This window comes from Convolutriloba macropyga, chromosome 7, assembly GCF_964194025.1.
Source record: "Convolutriloba macropyga chromosome 7, txConMacr16.3, whole genome shotgun sequence".
In the NCBI taxonomy this organism is placed as follows: Eukaryota; Metazoa; Xenacoelomorpha; order Acoela; family Convolutidae; genus Convolutriloba; species Convolutriloba macropyga.
The window spans coordinates 47,303,151-47,323,954 of record NC_134474.1 but is presented as its reverse complement, the minus strand read 5'-3'; the positions used below and the strand labels follow the sequence as shown (position 1 = coordinate 47,323,954).

At 35.2% G+C, this 20,804-nt stretch overlaps 1 protein-coding gene across 2 annotated transcripts in view; it reads right to left on the bottom strand.

Annotated features, from left to right (window-relative positions):
* LOC142342923 (triple functional domain protein-like) overlaps positions 1 to 20,804 on the bottom strand; it is a 286,672-nt gene that overhangs the window by 43,043 nt on the left and 222,825 nt on the right. For both annotated transcript variants that reach the window (XM_075394600.1, XM_075394601.1), the window contains one exon: positions 20,008 to 20,283. In XM_075394600.1, coding sequence (XP_075250715.1) covers positions 20,008 to 20,283 — 276 coding nt within the window. The remainder of the gene's footprint in view (positions 1 to 20,007; positions 20,284 to 20,804) is intronic.

The following is a 20,804-nucleotide window of genomic DNA, read 5'->3' as shown; positions in this document are numbered from 1 at the left end:
CAAACAAAATACAGTGTTTTTTTTAATACTTCCTAATATCAGCGGGCATTTTTAATCCCTTTGTTTTTATACCATTAAAAAAATAGTAACAGACATCTAAACCGGGGCTTTATTGGTCCATCTTGTTCCCAATTTGATTTCGTATTTCGAGCTCGACAGCATTGTCTTATTTGACTTTTGTCTTTCATGCAGCATTTATCCTTGACATCATTTATCTCAGACCAATTTGCTGAGGAACTACTCTTAAAAGTGACCTGGACAAAATGAGCAAAGAATGGACCTGCTTCACACAGAACCTATATTTGCAGAGCATATTCCGTGCAACGTGCTTTTTTTGGACTAGTGAAATTTACGAACACTGCACCTAGATTAATCGCGAGTTCCATCGGCATATTCCACTTTGCTCAGGCGAAAGAATTAAATGATAATACATAATCCAAGAGGATCCAAATAATTGCAATAAACAATTATTCATCGAAATTATTAAATTGAAAATGCTATTACACAAAGTCATTCACTAGATTGTTGGCTTCCTTCGATAATCAGGCATGACAAATAACTGGCTAGATAATAAATACGTATGGGGGAAATTCAAAAGGTCAGCGGTAAATTGCAGTTTGTTATTCTCTATCGATTAAAACAACAAAAATTACAGAGTGTTCGTTCATGTCGAATTTTGTGACAGGCTATCATTAATTAACAATTTCCTTAATACAAAAGCAGAAAGGGGAGCAAAATGCAAAGTCATTAACAAAATTGCTCTATTGACTGTAGAAAATGACTTTACACCGGGCTCTTTGACACTTCATTAAAAACAGAGCAAAAGAGGTAGAAAATGATTGAAAATGTGAAAGATAAAAATTAAACCCACGCATTCGAAGGTAACACGCAAACAGAGTATTGCAGCTTCAACTACAGTTTTCCATGACGCACGCAAACATCAACTGGGAAATGTAGCTTCTTTTCAGCTAAAGGAAATGAAAATGTATGATTCGAAGACAAACGTCAATTAAAATTGAGATAGATATAGAAAGCTACTTAATGCTTAACTTAATTCAAAAGTCAGAAAACGAATTAACAGCCAATGACAGGTAACATCCTAGTTTAATTTCAACAGACAATTGCAAAGCAAAAACACCAACACTCACCAGAATTAAACCTAACTTCAATTTTGATGAACAAGCCCATACAGAGAAATTGACGAGACCAATAGATTTTTCTCGAAATAGAACACAAAAGAGTACGCTACAACCTTCAAAAGGCAAAGGAAACGACAATTATAGTTAACTAACCAATTTCCCGAAAAAGCAATAATCGACAACGTGTGCCGTGCGATACATATAATTAGTATGATCTAGCCAAGACTGTTGAGAGAGAGAGAGAGAGAGTTAATTTTATTCTCGCTTGCAGCTCTTCAGTATACATACAGAATAAAAAAAATTAAGACAAACGTCGGAAAAATTGCTCTGGAATGACGGGCCGGGCAATTTAATTCAGGGGCTGTAGCCTAGATAAATTTTTCTTCATGGGCGCAAAAACAACACACGAAAGTCGGATTCTAACCCCAACCTCCTGAGTTCGATTCCGTAATCTCGCATTAGCCATTCGGCTATCCGGGCCTCGTCATCATCATCTCTCTAACAATCGGTTTTGTTTGAACAACAAACTTTATTTCGGAGTGAGAGCAATTGAGATCACTAAAAATCAAGAAGTGCGTGAAAAAGACACTTGAGATGTCAAGTTCCAGAAGAAAAGCGCAAAAACGGTCAAGCAAAAAAATGCATAAAAAGACACGTTTACAATAATTGCTCCTCATTCGAGAGCAATTAATCAAAACAACGAAACTTACACTAGAATAGCACAGTCAGCAAAGTATATTTAACAAGAAGCTAGGAAAAGCCACGCAACGAGGTCGTTCTACATACTTCACAGCGTGCCCAGAAAAATTTTTTCCAAAAAACGTGATTCAAAGCATGACAAAAAATCTTGACAAAAAGGGAAGAAAAAACCTTTATATTTCATAAAAATCAAGCTTTTACAGGAGAAATTCAGTTGCAGTGCCTTCTACAAAGGGACAGCAACAAAATTGTCTAAGATTTTTGTTATTTTGTAATGGAAGCATCAGGAACAAAAGTTTTCAAAAACCAGCCAAAACAATGAATAAATTTACATCAATCATTTACATCAATATAGAAGTCTTTAAAACTATAAAAGTTCATTGAAATTTGGCTAGTCTTGCAATTCACGATACAGTCTGGTAAGAGTCCTTCAATATAAAACAACAATGGCGCCCGACGATTTAATGAAATTCGTCCCAATTTACTTCATCTTGTTGAAACATTGTCTTTCAAACTAAAACATAATGATTATATATACCTCTGCATGGACACTTTTAATCAATTTTAAACAAATCTTATCAACTCACGTATATACAAATCCATGACTCTTAGAATTTTGTTTCCAGTGAATAGATCTTCGCTTAAACATTTCCTGAAGTATATTAAGATATTTTCCTTTTCAGCTTTTGTAGCTGATGAAAATGAGCTAAAGACGTAATGACAAAATCTGTACACCAGAATTTCATATTGTACAATGGGACAAAAGACACTCTTGTAAAAAATATTAACTTATACCGTGGCGCAAAATGTCTTAATTTTGATATCACACCACATTGACTATCAAGTCTTGGTGAACACACTCCTGGTGATACACTGATATAAATCAGAAACGGAAGTGGTCCTGAGGATGCAGCCCTGAGGAACGCTACAAGTTGTCTTTAACATAGTTGAAGTCACGCCAGCGATGGTAACTCTTTGAGTTCTATCAGATGTAAAAAATTGCAAACTATTTCAGACATTGTTGAAGGATACCGTAATTTTTCAGCTAATAAAGAAAAAAAATTAATGATCTGTTGAGTCAAACGGTTTCTTTAGGTCCAGAAAAATAACAGCATCACCAAAACACGGCGCAAGAATGCCGTAAGTAAATTATGAACAAAAATATCCGGCATATTGCCAGAATCGCTGCGTGCCGTATAACAAAGATCAACAAAAGTTGACAAAACTATCGACCACGCTCAAATAGCTATTTCAAAAACTTTCAGTGATAAATTTAAAAAGCATGTTGAAAATAAGTCCGCAGAAGTAAACTACCGCCAGTTGAGTTCAACTGCTTAAAATTCTGAATGAGAGAAATTTAGATTTACCAAAAATTTACGCAAAACTCAAAGTGTATAGGCCGCAAAAGTCATTCAAAAAATCAGAACGGTGTAGCAAAAATTTTGCATCAGCCGGAAAAACTCCCAAAGCAACTGAAAGCGTCGAAAACTCACTAAGAGAACGGGAGTTAAGGTTGAAGAGCTTAACTTTTATAAAAAAATATCATTTTACCTCATTTGACCATAAATGAGAATTGACGCATAATTAAAATAAAAAACATAACCGACTATCGTCGTGCGAATTGATCTCAAACGACCGGTGAGCGGTTGTCTTCATCAGTAGCTAGCCACGGTTAAGTGAGGCTAGCCTTAGTATAATCGTCCCAACAAGCGTCGAATTAGGCGTTTTAAGTGCTTATCAGTCATCAGTAGTCTCCAGCCGATTAGATATCATATTATTTGTCATTTTTCCCGAAATGGGCTGTTACTTTACATATGATACACTAACCCTTTCTTCAAAGTGAAAAAGTTGGAGATAGCAACATAGAGGAGATTTCGACCCTTATTTGCGACGATCTGTATAACAGTACCATGGGAGTGGCCAAATTCCGACAAAAATTTTTGAGAAGAACGCGTATCCGAAAATCTCAAAATTCAGCAAATATTTGAAATATTCAGCTACAAAGCTAACCTTATTTATTCTCACTTCATTCTATTGAAGTTAGAAAGTGCTAAAATGTCATGCTCAATTGTTCCAAGTTTTAAATGTCAGTTTCCGGTGTTTGAAATTTACCATTGGCCTCCTTATTGTCTCAAACAACTTGACCTTTATAAATTTGTCCAATTTCATAAAGATTATTCAAATTTTTAGGTATGTTTAATCAACTCATATGACTTAAATGGTTATGCCAATGTTATTCAAGTTATTTTCCATTCATATACCATTCTTTTTTAGAACTAAATAATGTTTGATAATCCAAAATCAAATTGTTGAACAGATTGTAAAACCAAGTTTTATGCTGTTGTGCACTCATAATGTAAACATTGTTCCAAGTTGATAATTATTGAGTTGTTCTAATTGCCATGAGAATCAGTTGCATTATTTCTTTCCAATTGGTGGATTACATAGCTAAATCTGAATACAATTTCAATTAAATTATTATTCAATGAGTTTCAAGTTGCAACCGAGATAAAATATTGAATATTTGATTGATTTTTTATTGGAAGGTTTTAATAGATTTACGAACCAGCGGCGTAACGTTATTCTGACAACGTAGTCAGATACCAGCCGTAAAAATGGGGAAACGGTGGTAGGGGGTTTTGGTTGCACGGGGCCCTCATGGCCTGAAATATGTGCACGGGTGGGGATTGGGGGTGAAGTGAGAGGTGGGCTGATGTGCAGGATGTATTGTGGGGGAGGGGGGGGGGGTCAACCTCTAAGAAATGCCCTTCACATCATAAAATTAAGTTACGTCTTCAAAACAGTTTCTGTGAATCGCATACTCGGAGACGAGTGAGCTCAAAGGCTCTAAGGGCACTTAATACCCGCTGTGCTCTAACTGCTTATCCCGTTTTTGAGGACGAAATATAAGGACTAATATAATTGAGGACTAATATAATTGCTACCAACTTTGTTTGAGAGCAATTAACAATTATAACATCACTGACTAAAATTAACGGAAACTGAACACATTTACAATATCATACAAATTTTGACAGAAAACCACGAAATCCTGATAGTGCAAAATTTCACATTATTGAAAACATTAAGTTACGCTGAAAAATAGCTTAAATTCCTAGGATGTTTAAATACTAATAGTCTCAAACAAATGAAGGGCTAACATTGTCAACAAAATTCATGACACTAGTCTTAAAAACAGAATTGCTCAAACCATTGTGCGAAAAAGACACATTGAAAAAGCATAAGTCAGATATTATTCTTAAAAACTGATTTGTTTCCACAATAAATAGAATAAAAACAATTAAGTACTCAAAAACCAATAAAACTTTTTGGTTTGTCGTGCAATCAACACAAAAAAGATAAAACTCTTATTGGAGATATCATAGACAAAATGATTCGAAACAGTTGCAAAAATTAAATTAATCAGCAAACAGAAACAGAATCAAAATCAAATGCAAAAATTAAAGTAAATTTGAGGTCCCAAGAATAGACGCAGAAAGTAGTAATCAGTAAAAACTTTTAAACGAAATTGCAGCAAATTCTAATTGCTGCTTCATAGGAAATCCAAGCAAAAAAAATTAAAAAGCTAAGGTCAAGCAAAAAGGATAAATTGATTAAAAAAAGCAGAGCGAATAAAACAATAAGTCTCAGAGGAATGCTAGGGGGATACAAGCTAGATCTTGCAGAGAAACTGTAAAAAAATAGAAACAAAAAGAATTCTCGATTTTTGAAAGCTTAAAATGAAATGGAAAAAAAATGAAGTGGCACAAATACAATTTATTATTTGGGATTCGATACTCAGAAAAACTAAAAAGCCATCCTTCTGTACAGCAAAAAGTAATAGCAATTCAAAGAAATGCATTTATGACAAACCTTACACTGAATTTCAAAGATTCACAGCCAAAAAAATAAACATAGCCGGCAGATTGCCGGAAAATAGCCGCGATAGACGCTAGTGGAGTTACATGAATTGAAACAACTATAGAAATAAATAGACAGTTCGACCACCAGTCCTTTAATAGACCACTAGACTCTTTGGGTTAGCTTCGGACTGTCATTTTCATGAGACACATAAACTCTATAAGGAGAAAGCCCTAATAGGGTTTTTCAAAATTAGGATCTTTTCCGTTTATGCCCCCTCAGCTTAGTGAGCGCATATTATTTGCACCCCCCAGATGCACGTGCAATATTTGGGGAAGGGCACAAACGGAAAAGATCCCAAAATTAATATTCGAAATCAAAAACTCAAGACTCTAATATTCAAGAATTAGGGCACAGGTTTGGCACTACTCAGATGCACACTATTGACCTTTAATAAGTAAATGTTCATAAAATTTAAAGTTACATAAGTGAGCTCAAAAGTCATTTTTTGAGTGAGGTAAGTCATTGAAAAAAACAATTCCAAGAAGTCACGGTAAGACGAAACAAAAATCTGTTAGACGAAGTAAAAAAACATAACAGGACAACTCCTGAAATACAATTCACAGAATTGAATAAAAAAATCAGACGTACTCTACCTAACCAGCAGATCAATTGAACAATTTCAGCCAGAACAAAAACAAAATCATCTCATAAAATTGAGAAACTAAAAGAATCAAAACTAAACAAAATTATACTCATTGCTAAAACTCTTGAAGCTTTTAAACCTAAGTTTTTTCCCTTTAAAAATAGCTTATTTCCAAAAAATGTTAAAAACCAATCTTTGTTTCTGAAATCGGTCCAGTATTATATCAGCAAGACCTGAAAAATATTTATTGGCCCTTGAAGATCGATTAACTGGAAAATGAGCAAAAAATTAAAAGAAATCAATTGCAAATTATAAGGAAATGATGCTGAAAATCGTTATATTAATATCTTCAGAATCATTTCTGTGTCTCTAGAGGCTATCCAGTAACCCAATTCCAAACATTAAAAAACCCATAGGCTCATAGATCGATAGACAATAGTTTTTAAAATTTCAGACTTCAAAAAACAGAAATTCATTCTATTAAAAGGATTAAAGCCATTCAATTGGCCCCTATCAACTATTTATTAGCATACTATCAAACACTGGATGAAGTTACCTGGCTACTGAAGCAAGAAAAAATAAAAAAAAAACAAATATGAAAAAAATTGCAAATTTTATTAAAAAACTCCTAAAAGTCGAAATGTTAAATTGTTGAAAACAAATCCATTGAAACTAAAAACCATGCAGTAACTTTTTATTAGAACGTGGAATGTGTTTTCTCGCACTTGAGAATAGACGAATATCAAAAACTGACAAAAACTTTAGGAAACCTTAAAAAAATGCAGATTTTATCAAAAAAAAGCTAAAATTCGAGACATTAAAATGTTAAAAACCATTCCATTGTTAATAGAAACTATGCAGTGCCCTATTAACAAACCTCAAAAGGGATTGCCTGGTCCCTGAAGCTGGAAAAACTGAAAAATAACGATAATTTTCAAAAACCTGAAAAAAAATGCGAATTTTGTCAAAAAAAACGCTAAAACTTGTGAGGTTGAAAATATTCCAAAAGTTGAAGATATTCCATGACAACTAAAAACTTTTCAGTAACTTTTATCCAACTACTGATGAGGTTTGCTTGCCCCTGGGACTCAAACAACTTGAATAATGACAATAAATGTCAAAAAATATGAAAAAATTGCAAGTTTTGTCAAAAATGCTAAAATTCATGATGACAAAAAGTTGAAAAACATTCTATTACCAAAAGAAACTAAGCAGTAATCTATCATAAAACTCCTTATCAAACCCCAGATGAGGTTTCTTGACACCTAGGGCTAAAATATGACAAAAAATTTCAAAAAACCTGAAAAAAATTGCAAAAATTAGGATCATTTTGCGTGTTTGTGTTTGTAGTACCAAAACATATAGCTCAAAAAATGGTCATAACAGGCAATTTTGTCTCGCAAAAGCTTTCATCAAATTTTAAAAATTTCAACCTAAGACTAATCAAACAAAAAAAACTCAAAAAAAATCACAAAAAACATGAAAAGTTGCACCATTTTGAGCCCAACTCTTAAAAATGACCATTTAACCTTAAGTTAAGGCCATCACAGCAGCTGCATCACTATAAGCACTTGAAAGACTACTAAAGCCCACTTTGGGCCTCTAATGAAACTTAATGCCCGCTGGGCTTTACCTGTTTATCCCGTTTTGAAAGATCAAAGTCATTGAAAAATGTGTGAACACATCTTAAAAAAAACACAGCGCACCAATACAATTCAAAATCGGTTTCTACCGAGAAATCGAAATTTTGCTCAAACAAAATTTTCGAACTCTACTTTAAAATTAAAGCGAAAAAAATCACGCCGCAAAACCATTCGCTTTTTTGCTCCATTTCCTGTTTCGGCGTGACCAAAATCACTACTCCAATTTGACTTCAAAAATCATGAAAATGTTTGAACAGATCTTAAAAAAAGACAGCGCCCCAATACAATTCAAATTCTTTGAATTGTAAAAAATTAGGAGCGCTATAATAGCCGCCTAGAATTGAGGACGCGGCTATTAATAATTATTAAAACGAAATTGAAAACCTGACAGTTTTTCCAGTAATTAAAATCAAAATTCAAAACTAAAAACTGGACAAAATGGCCAAAATCGGACTATCATGAGTACAATTTTAAAAAACAAAAAAATCCCAAGTTATAATGAGGCATACAACGCATAAATTGTTTATATATTCATACATCAGCAAATAAAAATAATCGCCACAAAACAAACTAAATACAAGCAAAAAATTGGTTCAATTGTACGAAAAAACGGCTAAAAATGTAATCTATATGCACCATTCTGTCAAAAACACTTTTCAAAGTCAAAAAGTCATTCACTGCAAGCAGCGCATGGTCAAAAAAAGTTCTCTCGCTCATAGAAAAATAGTTCACACGTCAATTTTACTCACTTTCAATTTTATGTCAAAACGCCATCTGAAGGAATAGTATTTCCGTTTAAAAAAACAAGAAAGCCAACACTCCACTTCGAGTCTTTAAAACATACCACCAAGATTACAAAAATTGCTTCAAATTTCGTTCACGAGCAATTAAAAAAGCAGGACTAATATAAAAGCTATAAACCGCGTTTGAGAGCAATTAATGATTCGAGAGTCTCTCGAGTTCATCATAGAGTTCAATTAGTTAGTTAAGTAAAAAAAACTCACTACGAGTGAAGTGCAACAAAGATTGCAAAAGAGGTCACGCAAAAGGTAGTTCTTGACAAAATTTAGCGGCTGATAGATTTAAAATTAATGAAAAAATTTCGGGACCGATCAAAACGTCACAACAAAAAACGGATGCAGACGAAATGAAATGACGATGGGGTCAAAATAACCTCAGATAGTGCTTCGCGGCTTTTGAACATAAGCGACTAACGTCGTGCGATTTGCTCTCAAACGACTGTCGAGCGGTTGGCTTCGTCAGTAGCTATAGGGGGTCAACCTCTAAAAACCGCCTTTCACACCATAAGTATGAGTCTCCAAGACAGTTTCTTCGAATCGCATACTTGGAGACTAGTGGGCTGAAAGGCTCTAAGAGAACCTGCTCTACCTGTTATCCCGTTTTTGAGGACGAAAAGTCAAATGGGTCAGACAAAAAATTGGTCTTGTGAAAAGTTGCATAAAAAACAATCAACAGGACTAATATAATTGCTACAAACTTCTTTTGAGAACAATTGATAAAATGAATTGGCACAAAACGTAGAAAACTGTTAACAAGGATTAAAAACAAGAATATAATTGGCACTAATTCCCCTTTGAATTTATCAAATGCAAATTGAAACTTTGGACTGAAATTTAATCAATATTTGACGCTAAAATTAATTATACAGCTTCCCGTGTACCACAACTCGAGAGTCAAAAAAATTTCTTTGACTTAAAATTTTTGCCCAATTTTTCTCCCCAAATGAAAACTTTCTTCAGAACTATTAGTCATTTAAGAAACAAACAATTCACATCGGACGAAATGCTCTTGGAAAACTAACAATATTTAATTTGACACTTCAGCGAAAACTGAAAAACAGCTGACAGATTGCCGGAAAAAAGCCGCGGTTGACGCGCTTGATGCACATCGGGATTGAAACAAAAAAAGAAAAAAGAAGAGATAAATTGACCACATTTTTTCATTTTTTTTCAAAGTCACAAAATGTTCTTATTCGCCGTGGATTCCGTTGGATGCTAAAACAATACTTACTTCAGCTTCTAAATTGAAAGCTAATAAACTTAATACCAATGTCAGCTAGCAAAATTTTGATAACCTAATTCTCAATGACTTAATGACCGGGCTTTATCGGTTTATCCCATTTCTTTTGATTTTGCTCTTTTGACCTTGACTGTATTCACTATCAATGCGCAATTCATTGAGTGAATGGATTTAAAAACCATTCAGTTGAAACAGTGAGTGCGGTAAGTCAGATGCCAAACGTGAAAGTCGTGACTTAGGTAAAACGAAAAACGTGATCAAAAGGTAAAGCGAATTAAAAAACATAGCAGGACAAGTCCTGAAATACAATTCAAAGAATTGATTGAAAAACTTAGAAGTACTCTGACCAGCAGATCAATTGAACAATGCCAGCCAAAACACAAACGAAATCATCTAAAAATTGAGAAACTAAAACAACCAAACTAAACAAAAATAAACTCACTGATAGAACTCTTGAAGCTTTTACCCCTTAGGCAAAATTTGATCCCTTTAAATATATATATTTCAAAAATAAAATCAAAACCAATTTTTGTTTCTGAAATCGGTCCAGTATTATCTCAGGACCTGAAAAAAAATCATTGGCCCTAGAAGATCGATTAACTCGAAATGACCAAAAATTTTTTAAAAAATGAAATAATTTGTAAACTTTGATGAAATAATGCTGAAAATTGTGATATTAAAATATTCAGAATCGTTTCTGTGTTTCTAGAGGCTAACCAGTATCCCATTTCCAAGCCAGTAACCCAATTCCAAAAATCATTGGTGCAAAGATCGATAGGCAATAGTTTTTAGAAATTTCAGGTTTCAAAAATAAAATCCTTCTATGAAAATGTTGCAAACCATTCAATTAGTTGAATGGTTTGCCCCTTAGAAACTATTTAAAAACACATTACCAAACCCTGGATGAGGTTATCTGAATACTGAGGCAAGAAAAACTGAATAAGAGAATGTTTTAAAAAAACTTGAAAATTGCGAATTTTATCAAAAAAATTTTAAAATTCGAAGGGTTAAATTGTTGAAAACAAATCCATTCTAACTAACAACCATAAAGTACATTTTTATCAGACTGTGGAAGATGTTTCCTGGCAATTGACAATGGACAAATATCGAAAATTGACAAAACTTTAGGAAACCTTGAAAGAAATTGCAGATTTTATCCAAAAAATGCTAAAACTCCAGACATTAAAATGTTGAAAACCAATCCATTGTTACTAGAAACTATGCAGTGCCCTATTATCAAACCTTCAAGGAGATTCCCTGGCACCTGAAGCTGGAAAATCATTTTGCGTGTTTGTGTTTGTAGTACCGAAACATATAGCTCATAAAATGGTCACAACAAGTAATTTTGTCTCGCAAAAGGCCTTCCTCAACTTTTAAAAACTTAAGACTTATCAAACAAAAAACTCAACAATCACAAAAATTGCACAAAAACATTGCACCATTTCGAGCCCAAAAACTCCTAAAAATGACCTTTAACCTTAAACTAAGGCAATCCCAGCAGCTGCACCACCCTAAGCACTTGAAGGACTACTAAAGCCCATCTTGGGCCTCTAATGAAACTTAATGCCCGTTGGGCTTTACCTGTTTATCCCGTTTTGAAAGATCAAAGTCAATGAAAAATGTATGAACACATCTTAAAAAAATATAGCCGGAAAAATTTCGGAAACGACTCGAAGTGGAAATCCATTTCAACGCCATCCAACTAACCATCAGACATAACGTGCCTCCAATAATTTGTGATTATCTTGAAACAAAACCATAAAACAAAAAAGTAAAAACAAGAACATCAAATCTGTCAAAATATTAATAAATTTTTGATCAAATTTTGTCATAAATTGAGATCCCGAAATAAGTATCTCTGCCATAATTACTTCATCAAAACAACTAGCACTTAACAAAAACCACTTTTGTGAATTTTTTTAAAAATACTTGAAGCAAAATTATGAAAAAAGGTCTTACAAACAACTTGCACTAAAAAACTGGAAAAAGTAAATAAATTTTTTAATATTACAAAAGCAGGTAAATCCAAAAAAAAATTCCTTTCAGCCAATAGGGTATCCAGATGCTCGCAAAACGACAGGCAAGTCATAATAGGCTAAGAAACTTGACTAAAAAAGCAGAAAACAAAAAAAAATGCAGACAATTAAGAAAATTAGTTTCAATTTTCGTTATTTTTTGTCATATTTCTCAACAAAAAATGTTTCATATCCACAAAACTGTAACCAACTGCTATCTAAGATTTGATCAAGTAGAAGGGGTCTTTTCAATACCCATTTGAGCCAGTAAAACAAAACAGTCGTCAAAAAACAAAAAAATAGCCCGAAAATGAGCAAAATACATGAAAAACCTCCGAATTAGCATAAAATTCATATGAATTTCCAAAAACCTTCAAACTACTACCAAAACAATCCTAAAATTAAAACAAAATCAAAACCACACCTCTTAACCAAAAAATGAAACAAAAACTGTTTCAAAATGCTGCACGTGAACAAAAAAGTTTCGCTCGCTTACAGAAATTTTGTTCACACCTCAATTTCTCGCTCTCTAGAAAACAGCGATACGAACAAAACACCACTCTCTTTTCGCCCCACTCTTCATTTTGTTCAGCAACAAAATCACTCTAATTTTTTTTACGTGTTTCATTTCCCGCTTCAAAATTCACTCCAATAAAAGTGATTAAAAAAATAATAATAATAATTAAAACACAGTGCCCCCCTCCCCATAAGTGCCCCTAATAATTAATAAAAACACAGTGCCCCCAATACAATTCAAATTCTTTGAATTGTAAAAAAAGGAGAGCGCCTAAATAATAGCCGTTTGAGAGGCTGACGGCGGCTATTAATAAAATGACCAACGAAAAAGTCTTCGCACGGAGAGATTAGAATAAGGTGGAGGGCTGAACACGTCCACAAGGCGGGTTTAAATGAATTTTTGGGGTTCATAAAGACAACTAAAGACAACATTAAGATATAAAATAAAAAAATAGTGCCACTAATTGCGTTCAACTATGAAAGAGAACAACTTAGATCACGCAAAACGGAATGGCAGAAGTCAAAGGAAATCCAATGGTCAAGATTTTTGAATTTTGAATGACAGATGATAGTAAAGAGACCTCTCAAAGAATAGAACCGGTTACCATTTAGATGTTAGGATACAAACTACAAACAACTCAACAGCTCAAGTAGTACAGCGCCTAAGTTTTCGCTCCGCTAAATTGGACTCTGTTGAACTTTATTTAAGGTATGTTTTAAATACAAACTACATGTGAGCGCAGAAGTAATTATTTCGAACGCACGCAATTCAATCGAAATTGCAGGAACGAATGAACAAAAAGCACATTTGAAGAGAGCGTGACGTCATGTGGCCGTAACAAAATCTTGACGACGACATAAAAACATAAGACAAGTCCTGAATTACAATTCAAAGAAATTGCATCGACTAAACAAAAAAACTAGGAATGACTAGAAATTGACTTGCGGAAGCATTAAACATACCCGGCAGATTGCCGGAAAATAGCCGCCGTTGATTCCAATAAGCATGACTGGGATTGAAATAACAGAAGATATTGAAAAAAAAAGATTTTCGTACAAAAACATTTTTTTAAGTCCGATTTATTTTGATGGCATTTCGTAGTTGAACATACTTCTGTTTCTTAGAGAGAGGCTACAGGGGCTACGATCAATAACAATCAGCATTAGAGAGAGGTAACTAATACTTATAGGACCGACGTTCAAGTAGCGGGCATCTAAAATTGGGCTTTATGGGTTTATCCCGTTTCTATTTCTGACTTCAATTTTTTATACTGACTGTTCATTTTGAATTGCTTTGCTGAGCAACTGATGTTCAAAATCACTTTTAGCAGAATGAGAGAAGAGAGAAACTAGCCTAGAGAAGTCAAAAAGATTTCACGCAAAATGTTGAAAAGGCGGCAAAATGAGGTAAAGCGAAACATTTTTTTATTCGACGAAGTAAAAAAAAAAATAGGAGCGCTATAATAGCCGGCTGAGAAGATGAGGGCGGCTATTAAAAAACAGATACAACCCTCAATATAAAAACAAGTCAAATGACAGCAGTTGAACAAAAAATCGCAATCGAGAAAGCTAATTGTTCAAAGCTAATCGAGAAAGCTAATTTGTTCTTTCTTCACTTCCTGTTTCCGTGTGACAAAAACCACTAGACGACAAAACTCATAACTGGGAGAATTCCAAAAAACAACTCGACAGTTTTCTCTGGGAAAAAAACATTTCAGAACTATTACACAATGAAACCCCTCACAAAAAGTCAAATTAACAATATTCAGTAACAAAAAAACAGAAGGCCATTGATCACTCGCTATCTGAGCTATTAGACATAACCGACTAACGTCGGGTGAATTGCTCTCAAACGAATGGCGAGCTGTTACCTTCGTGAGTAGTTGGCTGCGCTTAGGAAGGCTAGTTTTAGCCTAATTGAGAAGCGCGACCATTCAGTGCAGTGAGCGCTGGTGGTCAACAGCGTGTGGGGCTACGGGTGGAAAGAAGTGGAGTGGGGGTGCAGAGGTAGGGGGAGGAAGTAGGAGGGGGTCAAATTATAAAAACCACCCTTTACATGTCTCGTTGAATTGCATACTAAGAGACTACTGAGCCGTACGGCTCTTAGAGAACTTAATGACCTCCGGGCTTTGAGGAAGAAAAGGGCTAAAGCTATTAAACATACCCGACTAAGGTCGAGCAAAATGCTCGAAAACTACCGTCGAGCCGTTGGCTTCGGTTGTAGCCAGCTGGGGCTTAAGGATGCTAGCATTAGGGAGGGGGTGGTGGTGGTCGAGCGGCGTGGTGGTCAAGCAATGAGGTTTTAGAGCACTGGACGAGAAAATCGTCAGGTGGAGGAAGGTGACTTTCTCTCCAACGACTAGTCAATTGATCGAATCCGGTCAATTGTGTAGAAACAATGCGCCAAGGGTTGCTTCAAATAACGTTATTAGAGGTTATTATAGATCACTTATAAACACTTCGAATAACGTTATTAGAGGTTATTATAGACCACTATAAACACTGATGAAAATTAGTTTTAAAATAACACCAATATTGTCGCTTAATTTATTTTTGATTTTTTGTAGCGAACGACCACCACTTGAATTTAGCTTGTGCCATTTTTAAATGAGGAAGAAATCTAGATCACGCAAAACGAAGTTATGGTTGTAAAAGTGACTCGAAAAGTCCATTTTGCGTTTAACAAAAACCAACACGCTTACAATAATTGCATTAAACTTTCGAGAGCCAATAAACTGGGAGGAATCTTATCAGTTGCAGCCAACGGGGGAGGGAGAGGGAGGAGGTAACCGATGGGGTGCTAAGAAGTTCACTAAAGGGTGATTCAAATGACGTCATCGGATGTTTATTATATGCCACAATTCAGATTTAAAGATTTAAAGTTAACTCAACGGAAATTCTGAATGAAAAAGCAATCTAGACAATGCAAAAGCGAGATAAAACTAAGCGTGATAAAACAGACACTTAAGAATTCAAAACAGTGAAGCCAAAATTGCAAAACCAAACCAACTAACGTCAGGCCAATTGCTCTCAAACTACCGGCAAACAGTCGGCTTCGATAGTAGTTAGGTGGGGCTTAGGGATGCTACCAATAGGGGGGTGGGGATTGTTGGGAAATTACTTAAGGGGAGGGAGGTGGGTGACTGCGAAGCCGTCAAAGAAACTTTTAAGATTCAGAAGCGCCCTTCACACCATGAAATTATCTCCTCAAAACAGTTGCGGTAAATCGCATAATAGTAAAGCGTACAGCTCTAAGAGCTGCTCAGCCACTTAAAGCTGTCCGTGCGTTACCTGTTTAGCTCGTTTTAAGGATGAAAAGACAGAAGGGTCGGACACAAAAATTGTCACGCGAAAATCTACATAAAAAGCGAGCACAGGAAGAATAAAATGTTTTACAAATTGCGTTCCAGAGCAATTAAATAAACAAACCCTGCTTCAAAATTGTTTCGACAGCAATTAAACTAATTAGCAAATAACCTTACGCTAAAAAAGTGATGAAATCCGGCAAGCAGTCAAATGAAGGCAGTGAGAAAAAGTTATTGAATGTAGTTGAGTTGGTTGTGCGTGAACAATTTGAATCAATAGACGAGCGTGCGATGAAGAAAACATACCCAGCAGATTAGTGGGATTGAAGGAACAGAAAAACAATAAAAACTGATGAAAACATTTTAACAGCAAGATCAAAATAAGAACAACAACGCCCTTGACCCTATATGCGCAAAAATGTTTAAAAACATCTTTAAAAAATGGATATTCGTTTTCCAGACTTAGCGTTTTAAGAATCTCTGATAATATCAAAACTTCAACTCTACGCATCCCTAGAAGGAGTACACATACATCGACATCGTGGAAAGAATGTCAGAAATCAAAAATAGGCAAAAACTAAAGAAATTGGCATCGATCAGAATCTCTGTCGCTAGCGTTAAGATAAGAGAACCTTACAACTACAAGCCAATATCGTTAACCACAGCATATTGTTTATCTTCAGAAGTCCTGATATGCCTTCTAGCAGTTTTAAATAAGAATGGTCACTTTTGAGACTAACCGATAAGACCACAATATAAACAACAAAACAAACAAAACTAAAAAATAACCTTCGTATTTTTGAAAGTGCCAAAATGAAAAATGCCCGTTAAGAACTCAAATAAATAATTCTGTCTAATTATTCGTGAGCGACAAAACCTGTCATTGACCAAAGACAAAAATACGACCAAATTTCGAAAAAATCGAAAGTTCGCTAACCCCTTTTGAAAAACAAATAAATTAAGAAGTCACGGAGAGCAACAGCTATGTACTGAAACAATTATTCCGATTAAATAATTCCATAATAAATCCAAACTAAATAATAAATAATAGCATCCGATGTTATCTGCAATTAATAACGTAAGTTGATTAGACAGCAATAAAGAAAAAACATACTAGCAAAACCCAAAAAAATTACTTAAATTTTCTGAAAACTAACAGTGTAAAAGACGTAAAAAGCAAAAAACATTATCTGAAACGATCAATTCTATTAAGATAGGCATTTTTAGCAACAGATGACACTTTAATTAATGACACTAAGAGAAAACAAATGTAAACATGAAAAAATCACAAAACTCAATTATAGCCGGAAGATTGCTGTAAAATAGCCGCCGTTGACGCGCTTGATGCACATCGGCACTGAAAGAGAAAAAGAAAAAAGAAGAGATAAATTGACCGATTTTTTTCAATTTTTCTGTGTCAAAAAGTCTTCTAATTCAGTGTGCAGTTTCAGTTGGATTCTAAAACTATAGTTAATTAAGCTTCTAAACTGAAAGCTAATAAGCTTAATACCAATGGCAGCTAGCAAACACTCTAAAGAACTTTGATAACCTAATTCTCGATGAATTAATGACCTTTATCGGTTGATCTCGTCTCTTTTGATTTTGCTCTTTTGACCTTGACCGTATTCACTATCTTGCGTAACTCATTGAGTGAATGGATTTAAAAACCATTCAGTTGAAACAGTGAGTCAGTTAAGTCAGAAGTCAAACGTGAAAGTCGTGACTTATGTAAAACAAAAAACGTGATCAAAAGTAAAGCGAATTAAAAAAAGAGCGCCTAAATATTGGCCGTTTGAGAGGCTGACGGCAGCTATTAATAATTTAATAAAGTTTCATGAAAACAATTAGTTTCAAAGTCATAGAAACCATTAGATTAGCTTTGAACTGAGACACTGGATTCAATTGAAAGAAGCCTTAGTAGCAACCTATGAGACCTGTTCTTAATGATAATAAAGATAGCACAACCACGACAAATGCTCCCAGAAGTCGAAAATTCAATTAAAAAGAATAAGACTAAATTGTGTAAGTCTCGAAAACCAATAGCAATGAATTCAAACCATTAATTAGGTTCCTTTCTGACTCATTGGAAACCAGTGAGACCTGTCAATTAGGATACCAAGTTAGGGCAATACAGATATAGAAAATCGGCAAAAAATCAAATATCGACCAATATTTTATGAAAATAAATAGTGTCAAAGTTATAAAAAGCATTAATTGCCCGCTAATGAATTCAAGCATTTGCAAATAAGAAGAATTAGAACACCAATGTATCATTTCAAAAAACTCAAGAGAAGGAAAACTAAAAACAAGTCAAACTTCCGCACGTGAAAAAAATTCCCTTTTAAAACTGAAAATTTTCTCAAATAGCAACTTCTCAGTCCACATTAGAGCCATGTTGGAAAAATCACACCTCAAACCTACTCGTTTTTTCGCTCCCTTTAAAACTCCAGCGTGATTAAAATCACCACTCGAACTTGAATTCTCACTGGCGTGAAAAAGCCAAAACGTGTTAACAGATCTGTCTAAAGAATTGCTCTTGAACGGCAGGCAAGCCTAGAACAATTTTTCTTTATGGGTGCACAAAAATTTGATCACGCCGGAATTCGAAAGATGGACCTACCGATCCCTCACCAGATGCACTGCCCACTCCGCTATCAGTCCCTGTTTGTAGCTATGCTGCAATCGTTTTTTTTAGCAACAAGCTTTATTTCGGAGTGAGAACAATAGAGATCACTCAAAAATAAATCACTTGAGAAGTCAAAGAAAGTTCTAGAAGAAAAACCCAAAATGCTCAAGCAAAAATTTTACATACAAAAAAGACACGCGCTTACAATAATTGGCTCAAACGTCGTTCGAGAACAAACAGCCGGCAGATTGACGGAAAGTAGCCGCGATAGACGCTTGGGGCCTTCCATGAATTGAAACAACAAAAGAGATTAGATAGCCAGATCAACCACCAGTCCTTTAATAGACCACTAGATTTTTTGGGCTAGCTTTGGACTGTCATTTTTATGAGACACATAAGCTCTATAAGGAGAAAGCCCTAAAACGGCTTTTCAAAATTAGAATCTTTTCCATTTCTGCCCCCTCAGCTTAGTGGGTGCATACTATTTGGACCCCTCAGATGCACGTGCACAATTTTTCACTTAAAGACTTACTATGTAATGGCACGTACTCTGTAACTGGGGGCGCATAACGTACTGGGGGCACAAACGGAGAAGATCCCAAAATTAATATTCGAAATCAAAAACTCAAGACTCTAATAATCAAGAATTAGGGCATATATGTTTGGCACTACTTAGATGCACACTATTGACCTTTAACAGGAAAATGTTCATAAAACTCAAAGTTCCGTAAGTGAGTTCAGAAGTCATTTTTTTGAGTGCGGTAAGTCAATGAAAAAGTCAATTCCAAGAAGTCAGGTTAAGACGAAACAAAAATCTGTTAGACGAAGTAAAAAAACATAGCAGGACAAGTCCTGACGTACAATTCAAAGAATTTTCATTGACTAAACAGAAAAACTAGACCTAGAATGGCCTATGAGTGAATTGAGAAAATCATTTTTTAAAAAATCAGATCAAAAAATAAGCCAAAAAAACAAAAAATCAAAGTCAAAATGTCGCATGTGAACAAAAAAACCACTACCGAGAAACCGAATTTTTGTTCAAACACCATTTTCGCACTCTACTTTAAAATTAGAGCGAAAAAAATTCACGCCGCAAAACCACTCGCTTTTTCGCTCCATTTCCTGTTTCGGCGTGACCAAAATCACTACTCCAATTTGACTTCAAAAATCATGAAAATGTGTGAACAGATCTTAAAAAAAAGACAGCGCCCCAATACAATTCAAATTCTTTGAATTGTAAAAATTTAGGAGGGCTATAATAGCCGCCTGGAATTGAGGACGCGGCTATTAATTAAAACAATCGATACAACACCAAAATGACTATTCTCAGCTTACAGCTTCGCAGCTAACAAAAGACTACCTCGACCCCAATTAACCTCGCCAGCAAATTAAAATATTTAGCGTAGGCTTCATTTAAAAAAAGTTTTGTGCTCGAGCTCTAATTTTTTGGGTTTTTTTCTCCCATATTCCCTTATCTTAGTGACGCTAGATCGAGAGGCAATGTTTATACAACTCACCAGTCCAGATGAGGGTGAAAGTTCTGGCATGGGAGGAGGGAGCTGGCTCTGGCCCAGAGATCCTTGGTCTCGTTCCAGGGTTGCGTTGGCAGAGGACTCTCCCTGCGTGGCCTGCTGGTAGGGCGTGGTGCTCTGTTGGTGATTGTTGTTAGCCAGGTGAGAAGCGGGGTGGTGGTGTGAACTTGAGGTGTACTCTGATGACTCCTCGTTGCCCTCCTGTATCGTGCAACCTGTCAGTCCCACTGTTATGTTTTCTGTACTGTCACTTCTCGCGGACTAAAACAACCAAAGTTAAAAAAAAATTACGAGTAACAATACTGAATAATCGCCCTCCCTGTTAGATATCCATCCCAGATGGCTACAAGACAATTTACCCAATGCCATAATACGCAATTCGTTCCCTTTCATCTTTTCGTTCAACAGTTCAATTACAGATAAGCAGTCAGTATTACGAGCATATTTCGTAGTACTTAAGTGGATAATTTAATCCTAAGTTTGCTTAATTTTGACATCGTGAAATATTGGGTTGGTTATTGGATTTGTCCTGTCACCGACACCGTATTAGCTTCATAGCGTCATACGTATATCAATAACAATTTTGGCTCCTGTTGTCATCGAGATCAACCTGTAATAATGTTGCAGAACCAAATAATCTGTAACTAGCCAGGAAATCATCCTAATACTACTGCGTCCAACTCAATCAATCCATATAACGAGTGTAAATGAAGAAGAAAGCGAAACACACATTTACACCGTTGAGACTCTTTTCACTGGTGTGAATGGGTGGCTGCCTTCGG